General features: G+C 40.7%; 1 protein-coding gene across 3 annotated transcripts in view; it reads left to right on the forward strand.

Annotated features, from left to right (window-relative positions):
* ryk (receptor like tyrosine kinase) overlaps positions 1–20,351 on the forward strand; it is a 61,932-nt gene that overhangs the window by 25,201 nt on the left and 16,380 nt on the right. The window contains exons 5-11 of one of the 3 annotated variants that reach the window (XM_074636560.1): positions 178–240; positions 879–1,020; positions 2,994–3,094; positions 7,779–7,862; positions 11,574–11,699; positions 19,156–19,242; positions 19,952–20,021. In XM_074636560.1, coding sequence (XP_074492661.1) covers positions 178–240; positions 879–1,020; positions 2,994–3,094; positions 7,779–7,862; positions 11,574–11,699; positions 19,156–19,242; positions 19,952–20,021 — 673 coding nt within the window. The remainder of the gene's footprint in view (positions 1–177; positions 241–878; positions 1,021–2,993; positions 3,095–7,778; positions 7,863–11,573; positions 11,700–19,155; positions 19,243–19,951; positions 20,022–20,351) is intronic. The other 2 variants (XM_074636561.1, XM_074636562.1) reach the window with 2 other exon arrangements.

Raw genomic sequence — 20,351 nt, forward strand, 5'->3', positions numbered from 1 at the left:
AAAAGGCAACTTATTTCAACCTTTGTTAAGGGCAGTTTTAGTTTCATTGAATGCATAACCTTTTTTTTTTTTTCCTATCAGCATTACATACTGCTCTGAATATCAGAGGTCTGTGTGAATGAAGTCAATTGTCAGTAGAGTTGATATAATTCTCTTCTCTTCTCCCTCTGTGCACAGGAATAGATTCTGTCCCAAAGATTCCCATTCCCCTCAACAATAACACTCTTCCACGACCTGACAGTAAGTAATCTTACCTCCACATCATGCTCTACGAATCCCTCTGTAGCAGCTCCATGTACAGTATTATCTATCATAGGTGGCATCAGCCTGATAAGACGGTGGTTAGATTAGCACTGAGAAGTCTCTCTGTATAGCAGTGCACATTAGTCATTTCCATAACCAAGGCGTATGATTTCAGAACCCAAAGAGAAGTATTATTCTCCTATTGAAGTGCACTTTGTCCGTCCGCCCCCCCCACCCCGACCCCCACCCCTTGGAGTGGCTGTCCTCTTCCAGTGGGATTCATTCAGTCTCTTTGTGAGCCCACCGCCCCAGTAACAAAGTACCATTAGTGGGTTGTCTCCCTTCTGCTTGGGTAGGCCCGAGGAACCTGGGGCCCTCAGAGGCTTTTAGAGAGGTGATGAGAAAAGCTCTCAGACACTGGATCCTGGGCACAGCTTCTACTGTTCCAGGCCGCCATTAACCCTAAGTGGAGCCCTCAGTGCACTTATAGTTTCTCTCTCCCTCTCTGACTCACGTCTTTATCTCATTGCCTTACCTCATAATAACACCGTTGAAGCTTTTCTGTAATGAGGATGGTATTTTTGTGTCTCTCCTCTGCTGTGTCCGATTGTTAATGCGTGGCTTGTTTTCATCAGTAGATGGTGTGACCACCCCCACCACCTCCACCCAGGTGTTCTACATAAGCGTGAGCGTCTGCTGCATCGTCATCTTCCTCGTGGCCATCATCCTGGCCATCCTGCACCTGCACAGCATGAAGAGAGTGGAGATGGAGGACAGGTTTGTTTTTCTTTTTGTTTGTCACGCTTCCAAACAGACCATCGTTTTTTTTGTCATGTATCAGCTAAGCAAAGTCCACTCACAATAACTGAAGCTGCTGAAACCCAGCACACAGCTCAGCAGATTTACAGCCAGGTTGTATCTGTCACCTGTGGAAGTTATGTTAGTATTTTTCTGCAGACTGCTGCTGTTCAAAGACAGAAAATAGGTCATCTCCACAGAGAGGATTATATCAAGTTGAAACCTGCACTTAAGTTTTCCCGTTGTTCACTTCCTGTAATCTCCACTCCAGATGGCTGTAAACACCTACGCAGGTTATCAGATGTCAATGTGAAATGAGATCAGCACGTCCTCCCCTTGCTATTAATTTGGTCAGCTATCGGGACAGTGGTAAATTGTTCAAAGTTTGTTTTCTTCCATTCCATGGAAATCTGTTCTAAATTTAGCTGCTACAATGTTGTTTTGATAAAGTGGCTTAATTTGATCACATTGCATGATGGGATTTCTGTGTTTTACAAGAATATTTTGTTGGTCTGTCAACTTTAACCTTCTTTTATAAAATCACTCAGGTTTCCAATAAGCATTACATTTTTTATTTTTTTTTAGAGCTGAGCCGAGTCGTCAGCTAATCAATTACTTGATCGACAGATTTAAACAGAATTAGATAGATAATTACAGTAACTATTTTGATGATCATTAATCGATTAAGTATTGTTTTTAAGCAAAAATGCTCAAAATGAACTGGTAGTAGCCTCTGAAATGTAAATATTTGCTGGTCTTTGTAGCATGTTGCGTCACACACATTAGTTCTTATGTAGAGTTTAGTTGTTATTAAATGTTTGCACCTACTAAACACTAGGTGTTACTGTATCACTTGTCAATAAATGACCTGTTTACTGTGAAGATTATCAGGGGTAAAATGGAATATGGTCATCTTATCTGACCTGACCTTCATAATTATGTAAACTGGGAAGATGTTCAGCAGTCCACAATAATTACGCAACATGCCTCAAATCACATGGGTTAGTTGGAGTAATTGGATATTAATTTCTTACCCTACGTTACATGAATACTTCTAGTTCTTAACACACATATTTCCCCATGTATGTTCATTAGGGCTGTGAATTGATTTAAATATTTAATTGCGATTAACCGCATGATTGTCCATAGTTCATCATGATTAACTGCCCATTTGTTATTTGTTCAAAATGTACCTTAGGGGGAGATTTGTCAAGTATTTAATACCAACATGGGAGTGGATAAACAACATCAACAACAGCTGTCAGTGTGTCAGTGTGCTGACTTGACTATGACTTGCCCCAAACTGCATGGTATTATCATAAAGTGGGCATGTCTGTAAAGGGGAGACTCGTGGGTACCCATAGAACCTATTTTCAGGTCAAGGGACCCCTTTGAAAATGGCTATGCCAGTTTTTCCTCGCCAATTTTTTGCAGAACTTTAGCGCATTACTTATCTCCCTTCATGACAAGCTAGTATGACAAGGTTGGTACCGATGGATTCATTAGGTTCTACAGTTTCATATGATACCAGTATCTTCACTCGCCTTAACTTTGTCAGCCCTAATGTTAATATAACAAAGTCCTACCTACATTTACAAAGAAGTGTCAGCACAGCAGTTACATTTAATACTTAACTTAACTGTACATCATTCACCACTTTTAGGAGGTTATAATGCAGCTTGTGATACAGTGACTTCCTGTTTACATAGTTGATTGCTTTTAATTGGACAGCGATGTTTCCAAGAAACATATTTACACATTACCAAGATGTTCAGTTCTTATGGTGCAACCCCATTTAGTAAATGTAAAAATTTGAAACTAGCTTGTAGTTGCTAAGAACTTAGGAAGGACTTTACACACTAACTTAGTAATGGATTTTCCATTTGCTGGTGCAACACAGTCCTGGTACCACTGGATAACTGCTCCGTGCTCTTCTTCTCTGTGTCTTTCAGTGTTAGTGACAGCGGAAGCTCGCAGGGCCTGTCTCAGCCGTCCACCCAGACCACACAGTACCTGAGGGCGGACACTCCAAACAACGCAGCCCCCGTCACCAGTAAGACATTTTACTCCCTCTCAGCACAACATTAAACAGAGGCAAACAGTAAGAAGAAGAGGTGGGTCAAGTAGCCAACAACTTTACTCAGGTAAAAGTACTGTTACTTTGCAAAACAAAAGTACTCAAGTGGAAGTAAAATTAGTTCTAAAATACCAACTTGAATAAGAGTACCAAAGTATTTACTGAGAAGTTACTTGGGCAGCAAGTAACTTAAAAAACATCGGCACACTTCTGTCTTTCCCCCCCATGTCTTTTATTTGATGTGGATATGACTGGCATTATCTCAACCACAGAAGGCCTTCCTCAGGTAAAGGTGAAGAAGTGAACATACACCTGTATTTATTTGTGATGAAATCACAAATCATCATCTCTTGATTAGATATCCTGCCACATAAACACCAAAATATATTCCCAGTCTATATCTCTCTAGTGTGATCACAAAATATTGTATTAATATTCTACTGAGTGTCAACATGTTGTAGTGTCCTTAAACTTTGATCTTTCCAGTACAGATGTCCTAAGTCCCAGTTCCCATCACAGACAGCCACAGATCCCATCCAGGTCTCTCCAATTACACGAAGGCAATCCGATTAGAGAAGGGATCAAATCAGTCTCTTATCTTTCTGGAAATGTCTCATATCAGATGACTCATTCAGGCGAATTGGAGATGATACAGTGATGTTTCATCATTAATTGCCTATTAAATACAGTTTAGTTCACATCTTCACTTTGACCTGAGGAAGACCATCCGTGGTCGAAACATTATGTCAACTGGTTTGCATAATTTGGTCTCTACTCTTCTGTCTCTCTTCATCAGGCTACACAAAACATGACTAGTTAAAGGCAGTTACTGCAGCTCAGCGTCAGCAGGGTTCTCTGATGTTCTGACTTCAGACCAACAGCTGCGTTCACAACCGGAGCCCGCTGCAACGTTAATTCGTCTGTAAATATTACCTGCTAGCGCTATTTGATAGCCACAACGTGAAGGTTATGGTAACTGTCCACAGCCTCCGTCCTTTCCACGCTTCCCGTTCATTGTCTATGTAAGCAGCCGTGCAATGCATTCTGGTAGCCTGGCGGCACGATTCGAGACGGGGCGTCACATTGGCCGCTCCTCATTTACATAAAGTTGATGTCTAGGCGACTTTATGCAAATCAGGGGCGTCCGGCGCAACTCGCCGCCTCTGGAAACTCCCTAGAAAATTTTAAACTAACGATGTCGATCCAAAATAAAGACAGATTCAGCAACTGCAGGGCTTATTTCTCGGATAAAATGTTTTCAGAAACACATTTTGGTGAACTATTTTTGTGATATAAAAGAAGAAAGTTTCCAAACGAGCCGCCATGTTGGTTCCTGTCTGAAAGCTGGGAGCAGCAGCCCACGAGGGACACCGTTCGTCCAATCAGGTGCCTTGTGTCTAGTGGCAGCCCATAAAGTGTCTAATGCTGGGAAGCGAAGCGATCCCTCGTGATTTAAAAAAAGGTCTCTGTTGACACGTACTATTACACCTGCTGTAGCTTCAGCCGTGATGCTTTGAACGGAGTCATGTGTCGGCATGGCTGCGGTGGGATAACGGCGCCAGTAGACCTGGGACCAGCTGACCATCTGCCTCTTAACGAATACGTGTGTTTAAAAGTAACTTGATGAATGTATCCAAATGTAATGGTACTGATTTTTCTTTATAAATCTACTCATGTAAGTAAAAACTAAACTAAAAAAAGTAAGTAAAAGTAGTAAGTAAAAACTACTCTGACAAGTACAATTTACTCCAAAAAGTTACTTGAGTACATGTAATGGAGTAAATGTAACTCGTTACCACCCACCTCTGGTAACAAGATGCAACATCACTTCAGGTTTCATTTTAAAACATCAGAACATTGTTGTGGAGGTAATTACACTTAAAAGGTGGTACCTGGAAGTACATTCAGTCTGACTGTCTGCTGTAGGTTCTTTTTTCTCACTCTGGCATGTGCATTCTTTTCTAAATGCAATAAGTGGCTGTGAATGACCAAACTAACTGGTATCATAAGATTGTAATGAAGAACAAAGTTCCTGCAGTGCTGTTGATGTCATTTTGTCGCCACAGCCCTTGTGACCTATTACTGTCTGATCAGCGTGTAAGCGGAGTCAGCGTGTGCTTTGCGTCTGGCCAACTGTTCAGCAGTTAGAGAAGTACAAGCAGTCTTTTATATTGGAGTTGATGTAAATATAGAACATGGTGGGAAACACAGTAACAAAGTTGTAGTAAGAGCAAATTCTAAACGTTATACTCGCCCAACCTCAGAACCGTATTTACTCACTTTTGTCATTTAAGCTCTTACCAGAGTGACAGTGGATTATACAGTAAATGAATCGCAGCTCTAACACATTTCCTCCAGTAGAGTTCTTTGTTAGTTGTTGTTGGTGGTGTTAGGTGGCAGTATGATTACTCACCCAGCCCTTGTTCATTTGGCTGTCGCCCATTGTAATTATGGGTAAGTCTGCATTAGCGGAAAGTGATAATAACCTGGCATGCTTAGTAATATAAACATTGCACTAATCATTTTCTGTTTATCATGTGGATTTGGCGCTTTGATTACATTGTAAATGATAAGGCCATGAAATGAGATTCAGGGTAGCCATGATAAAAGCATCACCATGGTTACCACGGCGGCAATGAGATATGACTTATGGACAAATATTTCTTTATTAGTCAGGAGGCTCTTTTCCGTTCTCTCATCTAATAGTCTGTTTGACCTTTTCCTATACCTGACCATAATACACCTTGTACCTTTTCCACATCGTAAACCAATCATAGACTACATGTGTGGCCTGTTATGTGTCAGCAATGAACAGCTTTTAATAGTCTTTCACTTCCATTTTAAAGGGCAGGGGATACAACATGTTTAAGGAACAATATGTAGAACTGACAACTAGCGTTTAAGATTGGTAACAGCATTCCAAATTCAAAACATTGGAGCTGTCGCCCGTCCGCTCCTCTGGTGTGACTGATAGCAGTGCACATTTTCACAATTTGAAGGTTACCTTCTAGACACGACTGCGTTAGCTTCTGGCCAGCAGTAACATTTGTCGGAATCACTTCACCAGCTGTGTGTCCGATATACTCGCTGCCTTAATAAACCCAGCTGCACACGGACCACAGAGAGATGTGCCGGGGCTTTTCAGGTCGGGTAGAATCAAAAGTTAATGTTGATCCAGTACGTTAACTTGCTTCAATGGCTGCAAAAGGCTGTGCTTGTGTGGCTTCTTTGTTTCATATGTGGCAACAGGGTGTTAAAATGGTCAGTGGACGGGATCACACCGGCCAAAACAAAAACAGACGTTCCGGACCAGAATGTAAATTTCAAAGGAGAACATACTAGATGTAACATTGCTGTCGGAGAAGCCAGTATTTCAATTTAGCATGTTTCCTTAATCTCTGATGACATATCAGATCATTTTATGACTTATTACAGTAAATATATTACATATTGGTCTTTTAATTAGTGAGCTGTAGAGGTGCAGGTACACAGATTCTCTCACCTTTGGCCCAAGCCAGGTTTCCAGTCTTTAAGCAAAGCTAAGCCAAACGTTTCCTGGCCGTAGATTCATATTTAAAGGAAACATTTTGGGAAAAGTGTGTATTCGCTTTCTTGCCGAGAGTTAGATGAGACGATTTATACCACTCTTCCTCTGGTTTTTAAATGGATTACACATACAAGATATAACATAACAGCTTCATATTTACCAGCCAGCCCTGTCTATGTCCAATGGGAACATAATCTGCCTACCAGAACCTCTGTAAACATCAGTAATTAACAGGTTATAGCTTGTTTATTTAATCTGTACTAACAATTTGCCGTTTAACAGGGTGTTACACGCTGGAACCAGAGGTTGCTGGACAACGGCTACTAAACTGAAAAAATCTTATGAACCATCATTGTACACCAACACCATCAAAATGAATTTACAAAGAGAAAGAAGTAACTTTGTTACAGTCCTAGAGAGATCCATCTTCCTCGGACTGTCATAAGATTTTGCCGTGACCCTTTCAAAGTTTTCTAATAACATAATGGAACAGTTTTTTCCCCCCAAAATGTTCATGTTGTTATTCATGCAAAGTCATAAATCCACAAACCTTACTTAGACAGTAATTTGTCAGAGAGTTCCATGGGTTATTTTCCTCCACATCCAGTTTGGTAGATAGGCAGCTGTTCACACTACGTACAGAGTGATATATCTGTGGAGAGAACCAAACCAAAATGTTGATCTCACTGGAACGTTGATCTCTAAAGCTCATTTTGGAAACCACACATCAGCCTTTCTTGTGCCTCATCGTCGGCGTGTGTGATCCTTCATCGCCCTCTTGTGGATACAAACCCACATGTCACCTCCTTTGCATTTTTGTTTGACCCTCTTATCTTTTCATTATGTCATATGCTTTGCTGAATGTGATTATCTTCACCACCACCATCCACCCATTTGTTTGCTCACTCCCAATGGGGAGGTTTACCCAACTTGCAAGCATGCCTGGTTTGATTTTGTGTATGAGCTGAACATGTACAACTACATCCATCCATCCGTCCATTCATTCATTCATTCAGTTCATGTTGTAATTTGAGTGAGCTATCCATTAAATCACTTCTTTCTCACTCTCTCCCACCCTCCACTCCCTCCCTCCCCCTCTCCTCTGGTCATCAGACAATCACCCTGGTTCTGCACCCATTCTCCAGCTTGCTGCCTCCTCCTTCCAAAACCCCGGTGTTCCCCCTCATGAAACCAAAAGTAAGTTCCAGTGAAGCCGCAGAGACGACTTAAGACTCTGAACTGTAGTGCTATTTTGCCATCATTTGCACCGTAATAATGAACATTAACACTTTAAAGGGATAGTTCGGGTGTTTTGAAGTGGGGTTGTATGAGGTACTTATCCATAGTCGGTGTATTACCTATAGTAGATGACAGTCGACACGCTCCCAGTTTGGAGAAGCAGACAGGAGTTACAGGTATGGGAGCAAAGCAATGTACTGCTGTGGACGGGGTCGGCTGCGAAATGTATTTTAACCACCTAAAAGAAAGGCCCGCCTAAAAAAAAACTATCAGTTTAAGTGCACGCTATATTTAGAATATTTTCACGGGTTTACCTTGCCGTGACACAGCTAAACAATCTGTTTTCGACGGGGAACTGAAGTCGTTTTCTATGCTCTCACCAGAGCAACCGGACAACATTGAATAAAACAGTAATTGTACCTCGCAGAACGAGGGAGTTGCTGGTCTACTGCTGCCTCGATCGGTTAATTTGTTTGTGTTATTGTGTAACTTTGGTTAGTTCAGATTCACCAAAGTCACACAATCGCACAAACAAACTAACCGAACCAGGCAGTGGTAGACCAGCAACTCCTGTGTTTCGGCGAGGTACAATTACAGTTTCTGTAACTGTTTTCACCAGAGTCTGGTGGCTTTGGCGAGAATATAGACGGATACAACGGCTTCAGTTCCCTGTCAGAAAGGACTGTGTGACAGCAAGGTAAAGCGGTGAAAATACTCTAAATATAGCGTACACTTAAACGGATCTCAATGACTTCAATGATCTCATTAATAGTTGCTGCATGCTTGTTTTTTGGATAAAAACAAATATCTGTAATAACAAAACAAAAGCTTGCGGGTCATCAGCGCGATCCGCCATCTTGCTATTACTGTTTACTTCTATTGTGCATTATGCAACTCCCTTAGTTGATGACACCTTTCTTGATTACAATGGTTCTGCTCAAAACTGGTGTAAACGCGGGCTGGTTCGCTTGATAGCACCAAGGTTCCAGGAATCCTGAACAGAACTGGGTCAAGAACCAGAGATAATAGGCCCTCTTCACAGCAGTCGTTTTGACATGTCATTACAGGGTAAATACGGGTATAATTGATAAAAAAATGTATTATGGTCCCATTCTATTTAGTGTCACAGCCATTCCAGTGAGCCAGCATGCACAATACCAGGGCCCTAGCCCACCTAAATGGATCAGGGCCATAATTAATGTTCTTAATCACACCTGTGTTTACCCTGCAATGACATGTCAACATGGCTGCTGTGAAAAGGGCTTATTTGGTGGAAAAGGGGTCACAGTGTGCACAGTAATTATGTATTATAGAATAGGGAAACGGCACTGATTATTCTTTGGACCACTTTCTGGCTGTTCTGACCTCTTCAGGCTGCATTTTTTTTCCGACTGGAAACAGAGAATCTTTTTGCTAGAAAGTATTAACAGTGCACAGTATTATCACACACTATAGAAATAAATATGAAATATTATATTGTCCCCTAGTTCAGGGATTCTCAATCTTTTTGGGTCCTGGGACCCTTTAGAGGGGAGAATATGTTCCTAGGACCCCCTCGTAATCATAACACTGATTAATCAAAATACTTACTACTTTGTACTCTTAGATTCCATTGGAACTATTTGTATTCTAAAACTTTTTAAACTTGAAAACTTCAGACCTGTTTCATAGTGATTAACAGAAACACATATCAATTTGAATGATGTTCAGATGAGATAATCCTCTGTTAGTCCCACAGCGAGGAGATATTATTACAATGTTAATACCACTGATATACCTTTAAACAGAGGGGGATTTTATTCAAATTGCATTTGAATTTAACATGGCAGCATGTATCGCCTACATTTCAATTAATTAATTTTAACAGCTTTCAGAAAAATTAACAGTAGCAAGACTGGCATAGTCCTAATAAATCCAGATATTTAAATGTACCAGTCTAAAGCTGACTTTCTGTGAGTGCTTCAACTTAAAAATAAATACAAAATAATGAACTCATTGCCATGTGTCACAATCATATCCGAGTTTCTATTGGTTCAAAGCTAACATGGTTGGTAGTAATGGACACAATAAGCTTGTTTTATTGGTGCAAATGTTCCCCGTCTGTAGATATGCACTTTTTAATGATACAGCACGATTTTATTATTTATAGCAAATTATTTCGCGGACCCCCTGACAGAGTGCCAAGGACCCCTGGGGGTCCCCAGAACCCCCTCTTTGAGAATCACTGCCCTGGTTAACATATGTGCAGTTGCTCCTGTCATTATTAGTTTTTGTCGTGTTTTTAATGGTAATACTTCAACTTTTGTCCTCTGCTGTACCTTACAGTTGTTTACATTCATTTTCATTCACTGTTGAAAAATAAAATGTCACTCTTAGTTTGTCCTCTAGGGGGCAGCATTGACCTGTACTGTTAGTTCTCACTGTACAGTTGACACATTACAGCAGAGATTTAAACGTTTAATGAAAGTACCTAATAAAACCCAGATGGGATCTGTTTTAGAGCTTCATTTCGAGATTAAATCCTTGGATTGACCCCTCTGCTTCATTCTCATACATCAAGATCACAACTCTGGTTTTCTGTACAAAGTATCAGATGTAGCTCACGAGGACGAGAAGAGGCTGTTGTCTCCTGGAGGCAGATTGACCGTCACTGCCTCCGACTTTATCTGGAGGTTGTTTGTCGCCGAGTTTTCCGTCGTCTCCATTCATCCACCGGTTTATCTACAGTCTGTCCAAGCAACTGTGCACAGCTGAGCCTGACAGAGTCCTCCTGAGTAGCAGTGAGCTGCAGGCACAGGAGGTTAGAAATGTGTTATCTCTCATCACTGACATGTTGTGTACACATGGAGTGTGTTGATATAAAGGGGTCGTGTTTGTTCGTCTGTGTACAGACATTGTGGGGAACTTGTGTGTGTCCATCCATCCATCTGCAACCGCTTATCCCGTTAGTGGTCGCGGGGGGGCTGGAGCCGATCCCAGCCGACATTGGGCGAAGGCAGGGTACACCCTGGACAGGTCGCCAGTCCATCGCAGGGCTGACATAGAGACAGACAACCATTCACGCTCACACTCACACCTACGGGCAATTTAGAGTCCACAATTAACCTAACCTGCATGTCTTTGGACTGTGGGAGGAAACCGGAGTACCCGGAGAAAACCCACGCTAACACGGGGAGAACATGCAAACTCCACACAGAAGGGTCCCAAGCCGGATTCGAACCTGCAACCCTCTAGCTGTGAGGCGCCAGTGCTAAACACTGCACCACCGTGCAGCCCCTACACTTGTGTGTGTGTTTTTCTAAATCCAAACTCCTACCTCAGTGAACCAGCATTTACAGTGAGTACATACTGTAGGGAGGTTATGTAACGGAGGTGCTGTAATACAGGACTTTACATGAAGTTGCTTTGATGCAACATATGCAGGGTGCTGTACATGTCTTTGCTGGCCATGTTTCCTGTAATTGCTGGAATTCTCTGAATTCAAACGTGGATTCTGTGTGTTTTTAGAAGAAACATTTCAGTGAGTAAGAAATGTGTCTCTGTCAAAAGTGATGCAAAGCAGAAGTCCCCCAGCTTGTTTTCTGCTGTTAATCAGGGTTAAAGACCCGTCAATCACGCTGAAAGTGTTTTGTTTACAATTGGATCACGTGTGTTTTTCCGTCCTCACAGGTTACCCGTCGCTCCGCATCGAGAAGAACGACCTGCGGAGTGTTACTCTAATGGAGGCCAAGGCTAAAGTGAAAGACATCGCCATCTCAAGGGAGAGAGTCACATTACGAGATGTCTTGCATGAAGGTACTTGTCTCTCTTGCTCCCTCTTTCTTTCTTTTTTTTCTCGGACTTCTGCTGTCTTTCTCCTAAAGAAGCTCCCACTTTGGTATTTTCTTCAGAAAGGTGTGAACGTTATCTTAAGAATTTCACTGAAAACACAAATTCCGGGAGTCTGCTCTTGGCTCCTTAAAGAGATGCTGCTCACAGATTGTGTCATGCGGAGGAGTGGTTCAAATTGCTTCCCCTTGCTTTGCTCAGGAGCTTTGCTGTGTATGAGAGGTATGGTTCTGAGTGGCAGGTCGGTGGAGAGGTTTTTGATGGAGGGGCTGTAATTATTAACATCACGTATCACTAAAAAACACACATAGACATCATATACTGTAGGTACGTATGTTCTGCCCCTTGAACTGAGCTCTGAGAATTACCCTTAATAATTCTCTTACAATCCAACTTCAATTTTTCTTTGATAAAAGTGAAAAATAAGACATATTTATCAAACAACGGCATAGGATTGTGCAGTGGTTCTCCCCCATACAAAAAGAAAACAGGAATTATTAAGAAAGAATTCCTCAAAAATACAAACCAAAAAAAGATGCACACAAATGGAACAGAGCAATAAAACACTTATTGGCTGACATCGATTATATAAAAACTAAATGAGAATGAATTTGAGAATGAAGATTCTCAAGATAAGATAAGAGGTCACTAAAATATGATGGGAGAGAAAGTGGCAAGAACATGTATTTATATAAAACACATATACACTCACCGGCCACTTTATTAGGTACACCTTGCTAGTACCGATGGTCTTCTGCTGCTGTAGCCCATCTGTTTCAGGGTTTCTGTGTTGTGCGTTCAGAGATGCTATTCTGCATACCTTGGTTGTAACGAGTGGTTATTTGAGTTACTGTTGCCTTTTTATCATCTCGAACCACTCTGCCCATTCTCCTCTGACCTCTCACATCAACAAGGCATTTCCGTCCACACAACTGCCACTCACTGGATATTTTCTCTTTTTCGGACCATTCTCTGTAAACCCTAGAGATGGTTGTGCGTGAAAATCCCAGTAGATCAGCAGTTTTTGAAATACTCAGACCAGCCCGTCTGGCACCAACAACCATGCCACGTTCAAAGTCACTTAAATCCCCTTTCTTCCCCATTCTGATGCTCGGTTTGAACTTCAGCAAGTCGTCTTCACCACGTCTAGATGCTTAAATGCATTGAGTTGCTGCCATGCAATTGGCTGATTAGCTATTTTTGTTAACAAGCAATTGAACAGGTGTTCCTAATAAAGTGGCCGGTGAGTGTATATGATGATTATATATTAGGAATGTGCATTCCAAGCAAAAATACTATTCGAAAATCACTGGGAATTAGTTGATTATTATTCGAAAATCCCATCCCGCACACACACACACACACACACACACACACACACACATCTGCGCTGACAGAAAAGAGCCGAACTGAAAGTGACACACGTTTTACCGGTAGTAACATTACTACCAGGCAGCGCCTGCAACGGTTAAAACAAGGGAAATGTATATATTTTTAAGACGGGACAAATAGTCACATAAACTTAGATTTTTTTATAATTTAACGACTATTCGAAAATATATATATATATATATATATATATATATATATATATATATATATGTATATATATATATGTATATGTATATATATATATGTATATATATATATGTATATGTATATATATATATGTATATATATATATGTATATGTATATATATATATATATATGTATATGTATATATATATATATATGTATATGTATATATATATATGTATGTATATATGTATATATATATATGTATATGTATATGTATATGTATATGTATATATATATATATGTATATGTATATATATATATATATGTATATGTATATATATGTATATGTATATATATGTATATGTATATATATGTATATGTATGTATATGTATATATATGTATGTATATATATGTATATATATGTATGTATATGTATGTATATATATGTATGTATATGTATGTATATATATGTGTATATATATGTATGTATATATATATATGTATATATGTATATATATATATGTATATATGTATATATATATATATATATATGTATATATATATGTATATATATATACATATATACATATGTATATATACATATGTCCTATATTGAAAGAATGTTACGTTTGCTGAACAATAGGACAGAGGCTGACTGAAGACTTGCAGCCTTTAAGAGCAGCTCTGTTATTTACCATAGTTAGTACAAACTAAAGAGAGGAATAGCCAGAGGGCTGCAACGATTAAAGGGATGGGTTCGGATTTTTTGAAGTGGGGTTGTATGAGGTATTTATCCATAGTCAGTGTATTACCTACAGTAGATGAAGGTCGGCACGCCCTCAGTTTAGAGAAACAGACAGGAGTACCAGCACGGGAAGAAAAACTTATTTTAGCCACCTATAAAAAGGACCACCTAAAAAAAACGAATATCAGTTTAAGTGTACGCTATATTTAGAATATTTTCACTGCTTTACCTTGCCGTCAGGCAGCCCTTTCCGATGGGCAACTGAAGCTGTTGTATCCATATGCTCTCACCAAAGCCACCAGACTCCATTGGAAAAAAACTAGTAATTTTTTCTCACAGAACACGGGAGTTACTGCTCTACAGCTGCCTTGATCGGCTAATTTGTTTGTGTTGTTGTGTGACTTTGGTGTTTTAAATGGTTCGGATACACCAAAGTGTTTTTGTTAATGGAGTCTGGTGACTTTGAAGAGAGCATAGATAAGGGCTGAAGTTCCCCGTCGGGAAGGGCTGTCAGACGGCTGGCTCCAAAAGCAAGTCAGTCTCCATGTTAAAATGGCCAACTTTACAGCAGAAATAAACATGCTTACAGCCTGCTACAACAAACAGTTTTGGTCTCCATAGCTAATAGGTTATACACTGACTATGGATAAGTACCTCATACAACCCCTCTTCAAAACACTCAAACTATCCCTTTAAGCTTATGATTATTTTGTTCATTCTTTTAATAAATTGTGTTCGCAGAGATGATAATCTATAGAAGCCTGTGATTTCAGTTTAATAGTTGAATTTTCTCTGTGTAAATCATATACCTGCGTGTATATAGTAGCAATAAATATGTGAAATTAATAAGTAGCCTCCAACCATATAATTAGAGATGAAATGATAGGAAAATGAATGCCGGCCCTAACTCCTGTTATTTGCACATCTGAGGAATGTCGAAAATAAGTGTTTAAAAAAATAAGTGGAGATGGAAACTTCCTAGAGGGCAGCTGCTGGAATTGGTGAGCTATAAAACAACCCAGTTCTGAAATTTTGATATTGCTTCAGATAATATTTTGTGACAAATGCTGTGACAATGTCACTCAAAATGTTTTTTCCTTGTCATGTTCCACAGCGTGAAATTTCACCTTTTTGGTATGGGCCTCAATTGTAACTGTTTACAAGACACAAGAGCCTCAGAATCTTTATTTATGCTCTAACAAGCTTCCACTTGCAACTGTTAACAGCTGTGAATTGTAACTTTCAAGGATTTTGCCAGAAACTGTTTGGAAACAGGTGCAAGAAAGATTCAAATGTTGCTGCATGACGTTGTTCCGTTTGATAACCTCTCTCGTGTGGAATCTTTGTGGTATCCTGATGTACGTAGGAGAAGGTATATTCCTTTTCTTAGTCATGAACATCCCATGTCTGATGAAAAAAAGGAGACAGTGACCTTTGAACATGAACATGCTTTTTGCCCAGAACGGACAAACCGCTCTTAACTTTTCCTGCTTGGGCCGGAGTCGATAACGTTACTCGCTCCCGTCGTCACTCTCTCTCGCTTTACCACTCACTTCCCACGTACACACACACTAAGCACTAAGCACTCTACTCTTACAACAACTGGCTCTAGAGAGGGTCATTCACGTTTTCGCGTCTGCCACCGTAGCAACCCTACACGCTTGGCACATAGGAGAAGTTGTAATCTGCAACCTCACTGCTAGATACTGCCAGATCCTACACACTGTTCCTTTAATGCAGCAACAAATTAGTCAAAACTTAAACAGGCATTTAAATTCCAGTCTGGAATGTATATAAAAATAGAATTGAATTTAATAGATCAGCCCCATTGTCACCGATACCCGATCTAGTTATTTGAGTCAGAGTCGGTATCGGTATCGGCGCATTCCTCCGTTTTTGTTCCTGCAATGTATGAGCATGCCTCATCAGATCAGTGTCAGTGAAACCTTCCCATGAACCTAAAATAGCAAAAGGTTGTTCTTGCTGAGGCAGATTACATATTGACAGAAAGCCTTAAATAGTGAAGACTCTAAATCTCTTTCTTTGGCTGTGTATCAAAGATAAACATTACTGCTTTGGCCTCAGCTTTGGCTCGATGAGACTTTTCTCACTTTAGATGCTGGATGCTTTTGGAGACAATTCAGCATCGTCACTGAGTGATGGAACTGAACAAGACTGTACTTCACTTTCTGGAGATTTGCCCACACTGGGGCTTAGTGTGGCTGTGTGAATGATGTAATAGTTACCCAAGGGTGACTACAACACAATGGATGTGAAAAGTGTGGGTGTTCTGTTTTTAAATGCCACTCAAAGGCCCTCTGGTTGTTTATGGTCGTGGTTTCTGTCTAGAACTTGAATGAGAACATGGGCAGCACTCTGTTCCAATTATTGTTTTTTTAGCCTACTTTAAAATGTTGAACTGAACCCCTCAGATATTCAAATATTTCTTTGCTAGCACCATGGCTCTAGGGATGGCAACCCATGCTGATATCTCAACAACTACTGGATGGACATTCATGTTCCCCTCAGGATGCATGGTAATAACTGTGGTGATCCCCTGATATTTTAAGTATTGACACCAGTAGGTCAAAATACTTTAGTTTATGACCAAATACCTGCAAAACAGCCTGAGCTGTACTTAAGTGTTTAGTGCTTTAGCCTTACAAAGCAGCAAGTGTGGACTTGAGTGCTTTCACACCTAACCCTTTTGGTTTGGTCAAAACAGGTCTGTTTGCCCGGTTAGGACGGTTCGTTTGGGCTGGTGTGAAAGCTGTCAATCAAACCCTGATACGGATCAAACAACAGAACCGAGACCACCTTTTCAGGTGGGTCTCGATCAGCTTCCAAGTGGACTCTGGTGCGGTTCGTCTGTGGCGTGAAGCAAACGAACCAACCACAGGATTTTAATGTGATTTTAGCATGATTTCAAAAAGCTAAACTACTAATAAATCCATCTGCTGATTGTAAAATCTGTTCAGGAAGCGATATAATAATTGATATGTATAGAGTGCTCCAGGGATGGCGTATTTTTTGTAAGCCAACCTGGAAGTTAGCATCACACTGGATCTCTTGGGGGAAAAAAACAATGGGATTTATTCAGTGGGTTTTGGATTATTGCACAAAAAAAGCTCTGTGGCAAAGAAACATTTACGATACTTACACGTTTTATTCAGCAAGATAATCTCCACAAATGAACACCACTGTTATGATTTTTGAAACGTGCAACCAACTGAGTACCCCTCCGCTCTTTCCTCCCCTTTCAAGACTGCAGTAACGTGAGCCGCCGAGTGCGAAACCGTGGTAACGCCGGTCGCCTCGCTCTGAGGCCATTCATACCATAATAACACAACTTTAGGAGCAAAGAGAGTCAGACGGCGGCTGGCGATGCCACGGTTTTGCACTCTATGGTTCACGTCACCACGGTTTCTTCAGCACGTCGGAGAACTACGGTTAGAGATGCACCAATACTGATATCAGATATTGGTCCGATACTGATTCAAATAGCTGGATTGGGTATCGGTGACAATGGACCTTTCTGGTATCAGATACCATTATTTTAATAAATAACAATTCAGTAAATTTATATTGTTGTATTTAAAGTTAGGAAAGCGATGTTTAAGTCAAGCCTGATGTTTCCTTACACATAAAAGAATGATCCCAGTCACTTCCACACAGTGAGGCATACAGATTATTAAACACTGGTATCGGATCGGTACTCGGTATCGGCCGATACACAAAGCCCAGGTATCTGTATTGGGATTGAAAAAGTCGGATCGGTGCATCCCTAACTATGGTGGCCTTCAGGTAAGGTAAAAATGTGAAAGACTCTCTCTAGAGTCAGTGTTTGGTTTGGCCGTTGTGGGCTACTGTAGAAACATGGTGGAGCAACAAGGCGGACTCAGTGAAGAAGACCTGCTCCCTATGTAGATATGAAGGGCTCATTCTAATAATGATACAATACACACTAATATTCCATTTCTGCTAATAGATTCCCCTGAAATGTTACATGCTGTTCAAGATTTTTGGTCTTGCTATATTAGGTTGACTATCTACTGAATCATTTTATCTTACTTTGCTATAGATGCGACTAGCTTTTATAGATTGTGACTAATTGTACTTTGTCTGGGTGTTGTGATCATACATGTCGTTGGACAGCTGTTGATGCTCTGTGACACCTGTACCTGGAGAGACCTCATCGTGTAATTTTGCCTTGTGCAACCTTCAGGTGTTTTCAAAGCTGCTGTAAACTTTCATTCTGATATTGCTTTTTCCACAACGGTGTTTAGGTAGTCTTAGATTTATGAGAGTCTTATTGTGGTTTTAATCACATGCCTTCAGGTCCTGTTTCAGTCAAGACTTATCCTGATGTAAATATTGACGCTAGGTAGCTATAACTATATTACCAGGATGCTCCACAGCCATCTGCAAGTAAACACACTGCTGGCACACTTACGTATCTATCTGACTTCCTGACTTGACTTGATGTATTGTGTATAGTTGCCAGCGCAGACAGTTGTCCACATACATCAGATCCTACATACACAATGCTATAAATAGTGAATAAATATTAAAAACACGAGAGATAACAACTAAGAATCGACAAATACAAGACATACAAGGCCATGTCTCGGGGAGGCAGTTGAACTCTGAGTGGTTCACTTTTGTTTTTGGGAGGCAGCAGGTCCAGACAGGCTTGACGGAGAAGGTAGGGGCGGGAGGGAGACTGTTAAACACTAACCCTGTTGTTAAGCTTCGTCTCTTCTCCTGTTGAAACACAAGGCACAGTTAGCCGCAGGGCTCAGTTTTTTTTCCTCTAAGTTTATGTTGATGGTTTATGTTCTTAAATGGCATTCTACCTCAGTAAAGTCCTGGAGCAACGGGGTGACAGTTTAGACAAAGGAGATGATGAACGCGATCTTTCGAAGCGATGAAAAGTCCTCTGAGCTCCAGTGAATCTCGCTTGTCAGTGAGACAAAAGCCAAAGCTGCGTAATCTCTTTAAGAGACAAAGCATTTTTAAGGAGAAGCCTGTCCACCTCTGTCCACAGATCAGCCAGGCATGGCGACCTATTAGTGAGGTGACATTTCTATCTCTGAATGCGGTGCCTCTCTCCTGCCCTTTTCCTAAAAAATAAAAGCCTGCTGTTTGTCTTTGACAGGCACGTTTGGCCGCATCTTCCACGGCGTGCTGCTGGACGAAAAGGACCCCAGTAAGGAAAAGCAGGTCTTTGTGAAGACCGTGAAAGGTATGCGCTCCATCCAACGAAAATGTTGTCAAGTGTGTTGTAAGTTTTCCAATCTCTCGTACTAATGTGCAACTCACTTTCTAAGAAGAGCGTTGGTTGGAAAAGCAATCGCTGAAATGCCAAAACCTGATGGTAATGCCAAAGGCGAATAAATTGGCCTGGAACTTATCCAGTAAACATGCACACCGATTTGACAGTTAATGAATTATATGTGTTACTCATGCTGCAGGGTTCGCATGCCAACGAAAAGACTCCTTTATGCAGGACGGTCAAGTTCTTTTGTTAGCGGCATGTGTCAGCTTTCACTGCCAGTCGCCTTCTGACCTCTCCATTCTCTGGTGTTTACTCAGGGAGGGGTGGATACCAGTCAGCAAACAATATCCCCATGCCAGTTTTGGCTTCGTTAAACTCTTTGCTTCCTCCTCATGCGTCTTTTGTGGAAAAGAACAATGCTGCTTCCATAAGTAGCAAATGATGGCAAAGCTGCACTCAAAGATTAAAATCTGGACCTCAGTGAGCTTGGCACAAGATGGTTTTCCCTACAAGTTTCCTACTAATGTTGGCCAGGGAAACAACTAAAAAGCAAACACTACATGGGGTCTGAGAGTACAGAAATTGAATCCTTAACTTTTCAACTTTGTTATTGCACAGGTCACTCTAGTTCCAATTTTTTTTAAATCTGATTTTTGTGTCTGATAAAATTGTTCAGATCATGCGTCTGAGGTGCAGGTGACCATGATGGTGACTGAAAGTTGTAAGCTTCGAGGACTTCATCACAGGTGAGTGGAAGCAAACACTAATCACTGTAGTTTTTGTTGTTTTTTGCAGCATTTGCCTTTTTTTGATAAAACAATCTAAATATCAAAGATTTTAAGAATAGAATAAAGATTAAAAACAAGAAAAAAAATGCCAAAACGCCACATAACCCCGACGTGGTATGCATCTTAGACCACCGCTTTATCATCACTGTTGTCCACTCCCGCAACAGTTTCAGACCTTAAAGGCAGGGTCGGTAATGCTGTCTGACAAACTAGCAAGAGTACAATAGATTTTTTTAAATGATCAAACCAAAAAACCGAGCCCAATGACAGTCGCTAACAGCTCTAGCT

Source organism: Sebastes fasciatus, chromosome 5 (assembly GCF_043250625.1).
Source record: "Sebastes fasciatus isolate fSebFas1 chromosome 5, fSebFas1.pri, whole genome shotgun sequence".
NCBI lineage: Eukaryota > Metazoa > Chordata > Actinopteri > Perciformes > Sebastidae > Sebastes > Sebastes fasciatus.